The following is a 3,852-nucleotide window of genomic DNA, read 5'->3' on the forward strand; positions in this document are numbered from 1 at the left end:
CCCCCCCCCCCCCCCCCCCCCCTTTACTGGCTTTAAGGTTGTTTAAATCTTCAACATCATCATTGGCCAGTATAAACCTAGAGAAGAAGATACATGATTCAGTTGTGTAAACAACACATCCCCACTGCACATAAGACATAAAAATTGCTAAGGAATACTGCATTTAGCACTTAAAAGCTGAGATCCGTTAAGTGGGATGATACCCTAACAGTAGCGTTGGTGGAGGACCCCCCCCCCATGGGAACTTAATGATAGAGACTGAAAACAAACAGGGATGGTAAGAGGGACACAGCTGAAAGAACACACAGGTGTGTAGCATAATTAGGCTTATTAAAATAAATAAGATGGTGGAGTTCAGGCATGGTCCCACTCCTTGAATCTCAGTAATTATACCTCCATCAGCTAAATCTCTGGTATAAGCCTTGTCAAAGTGGATTTTTTTTTCTTTCTCACAAATTAAAGTGAAACTAAAAAACTGCTGGTCCTAATGCGACTCTGTCAAGCCTCGTACATCAAGAATTGGTTAGTGGAACAATTTTACACTTCGAAGGATTCAGTAATCACTGATTCTCAAGCTGTTTTGAGTTTTTCTTATCTCCATTTCTCTGATCTGCCCTTGTTTGTCTATCATTACTGTTTAACCAAGCATTTTCCCAAACATTAACCAACCAAGGGAGGTAACTCAAGTTCACAGTTTGAACAGCTTGTTGGTCTTAGGAAACAGGGTGATAAGGTACTTTTATTTCCCTTTAAGTAGCTTTACGGTAAAAGAAACAAAAATCATCTATCCATATTGTTAGTTTCATATACAGTATATTGTTTATTAAATTTCTCCCTCTCCTCATTTAAGTTATTGACGCCCCAAAACTCTGCATATTTGGCATCTTCAGAAACTTTGGGATCACAACTAGAGTTTGAAATAAAGTCCTGTGGGTTTTGCGGCTGTTTCTGTTGATTTAATTGTACAGATTGAAGAGGTTAATTACTACATATTGCGTGTTTGTTACAGAGCAGGGGGGAGAGGCTCTGGTCACCTGGTCTGGATGTTTTTGTCTCCCCGTGTTGAGTGTTGGAGTACATTTAAGGCAGGCACTGTGTTAGAGGAGGGAGGCAGTGATAACATTAATGTAGGAAGGGAGCTACGTTTTAATTACAGAATAGTGATAAAAAACTGAGCCATCTGCAGTCCCAGCCTGCTGCAACCGTAGTTGGCTGCAAATAATGTCATTAAGAGGAGGTGCCATTTTGTCATGTCAATAAAGTCATTCATCACGTCATGACTGTGAGGATACAAGTCCTCAGTTCAGACATCAGATTTGCATGTTTTTCTAGCCCCATGTGGTGAGATACTAGTGAGGGCCAGTGACCAGAGGCAAATACCAAGGCTGGTCTTTTCTCAAAGTCTGTTTCCCCTCCATGGCTGGGCATAAAGGTGCCAGTATACTCCGTCAGGAGGATTTAGTGGATGTTCAAATTGTTTCAGGAACCCTCAAACTGTTTTGGAAGGGCCTTTGAAACAGACATGCTGACTGGAAACACTCTTACTGACTGATTACAGACAGGCAGCCATACAAACATGCAGGCATACAGGAAGAGAGACAGACATGACTATGGGGGATTGTGCTACAATACACAGATCGAAGGTTCAGGTTGGCTCACAGAAAGAAACTATGTAGATGGTTATATAGACAATAATCATGAATGGATGTGACTCAAAGCTCACTCACAGCGACTCAGTATTTATTTTTTTCTGCCAACATGGTGGTGTTCGATCTGCATGTGTGTCAGATTATGGTTACGTGTGTCTATGTGTAAACAACAAGTTCTGTTTTAGGTTTCGTCAGTCTTACTCATTCCTACTGTAGCAACAAAAACATAAATTCTGAAAAGATAAAGTCTTAAATGAGGGATCAGACTTGAAAAACCCACACCACTTAGTCACAAAGGAGCATCCCAGTCAGACTGCACACACACCACAAGCATGCATACACACACACACAGCAGCTGCATTAGTGAGAAGTTATTTTTGTAATCGCCTTTTTCAAACCCAGATCTCCTGTTGCACACCCATCCTTTTTGAATTTTTTCATTGCTTGAGGTTTTCAGAGGATTTTCCTCGTCTTTGTAGAGACAGTTGAGCTGGGTTGGCAGTTGTTCATGTTGTGGGCCTGTAAACCCATTGAGTGCGATATTAAGCTGTACAAATAAACTTGACCAGACTTGACTATTGCACTGGCGTTAGGTGGTTATGACTCACTGAAACACACATATACTCACATCTCTTAACCTCCTGTGACCTTTGAGACACTCACTGATATTATTTGCTGGTGAGTCCTCTGTTATCTAAATCAATAAATCAAGCAAACAGGCTGTAAAAATACGTTAGATTCTGAACTTTAAGATGCTGTGAAAAATGCTTAAGTTGAAGTAAATTATTAAGCTATACAAATAGAAGCAAAGAAATGGATTTTACAGATCAATAAGCAGCAAAATAGACCAAAAGCAAATTTGCTGCCAAACAGATCATGATATGCTGATTCGGAACAATGAAGAGGAATAGATTTTATTAAAGCGTTTAATAAAAATACAGAAAGAAAAGGAGACACAGAACATTGAATATCTGTCTCTGTGTGTGCTGGTTAGTTTGATCACTCAGGAGACCTCCCACACAGATCTTTCCACATGGTTCTCTTTAGAAAACCACCACCAGCTACACATGCATATGTTTGAGTGTGTGTTACTTCATGTTTATCAGTAACACTAGACTCAGTGTTGATGTTTTTTCCCAGGAAGCAGCTCATGCAGTATGAATTTTCTTTCCTCTGTGTGGTCAGGACATAGTTGTACAATACTGCTGACATTAGAAATAGCAACTGTTACACCACTTTACCACATAAAGTTTTATATATGCACTTGTGTGTGTTTCTGCAGGGCATGCGTGTGCTGGTAGACGCCCGGGACAAGCTGGGCATCAGCTGGCAGAGCTGTGAGAACGAGAAGCAGGGCATGCTGGTGATGTCGTGGGAGGGACGTGTGGGCGGCTCAGGGGTCGAGCCAAGTGAATTTCAGCTGTATGTGATGGCACTGAGCACACTCTGGGCAGACACCGGCATACAGGAGGCCTACGCACGACGCTCCGAGTTCCAACTGGTGAGTAGATTAGCACCATAACATACAGTCTCCCCATTTTATTTACCCTTAAGTAGCAAACTGATACAGTGTGTGTGTATGTATGTATGTATGTATATATATATATATATATATATATGAGAGAGAGATATCAGTTTAAAGATATGATCTCAAATATGATATTATTTTTATAATTCAGTCCTGTGCCCTGGAATAAATGGAATTCTACCTGTTTTAACAAGAAACATTTTAACACTAACAAACATCCTAACATCAGAATCAGAAAAGCATATTTAACTACTCATACAGCAGTCTAAGAGATCCACTCACTCTACATAGAATGTCCCGAACTCAAGTATTTATGGCAAAATATTTCAAAATATCTCTTACGCTAAATCTTCCCATGTATTAAACAGTTTATTCATTGACCAGGAGTCATGATCAGTCATAGCAGATCTGCTTGGTGATCGGATGCTTCACATTTAATGTGTCTCAGTAACCAAAGGACTATCCAATGAGTCACCTATGACAAATCAGGACTTCACCTATTGTTTGGGAAAATGTAATTTTCTGTGTCAGCGTGGTGGAAAACAGCAACTTCTGGTTAAAAGTAGTAGTTTTTTTGTTTTTGTTTTTTTGAAGCAAACCAAATAACATCCTGGAACTGAATACAACCCAGGACCTTTGTTATCCATCATCATTCCTCGCCGTCTTATTGTACTG

At 40.1% G+C, this 3,852-nt stretch overlaps 1 protein-coding gene across 1 annotated transcript in view; it reads left to right on the top strand.

Annotated features, from left to right (window-relative positions):
• gna12a (guanine nucleotide binding protein (G protein) alpha 12a) overlaps window positions 1-3,171 on the top strand; it is a 5,659-nt gene extending 2,488 nt beyond the window's left edge. The window contains exon 2 of the mRNA XM_046047196.1: window positions 2,932-3,171. Coding sequence (XP_045903152.1) covers window positions 2,932-3,171 — 240 coding nt within the window. The remainder of the gene's footprint in view (window positions 1-2,931) is intronic.
• The last annotated feature ends 681 nt before the right edge of the window (window positions 3,172-3,852 follow it).

This window comes from Micropterus dolomieu, linkage group LG04 (assembly GCF_021292245.1).
Source record: "Micropterus dolomieu isolate WLL.071019.BEF.003 ecotype Adirondacks linkage group LG04, ASM2129224v1, whole genome shotgun sequence".
Classification (NCBI taxonomy): domain Eukaryota; kingdom Metazoa; phylum Chordata; class Actinopteri; order Centrarchiformes; family Centrarchidae; genus Micropterus; species Micropterus dolomieu.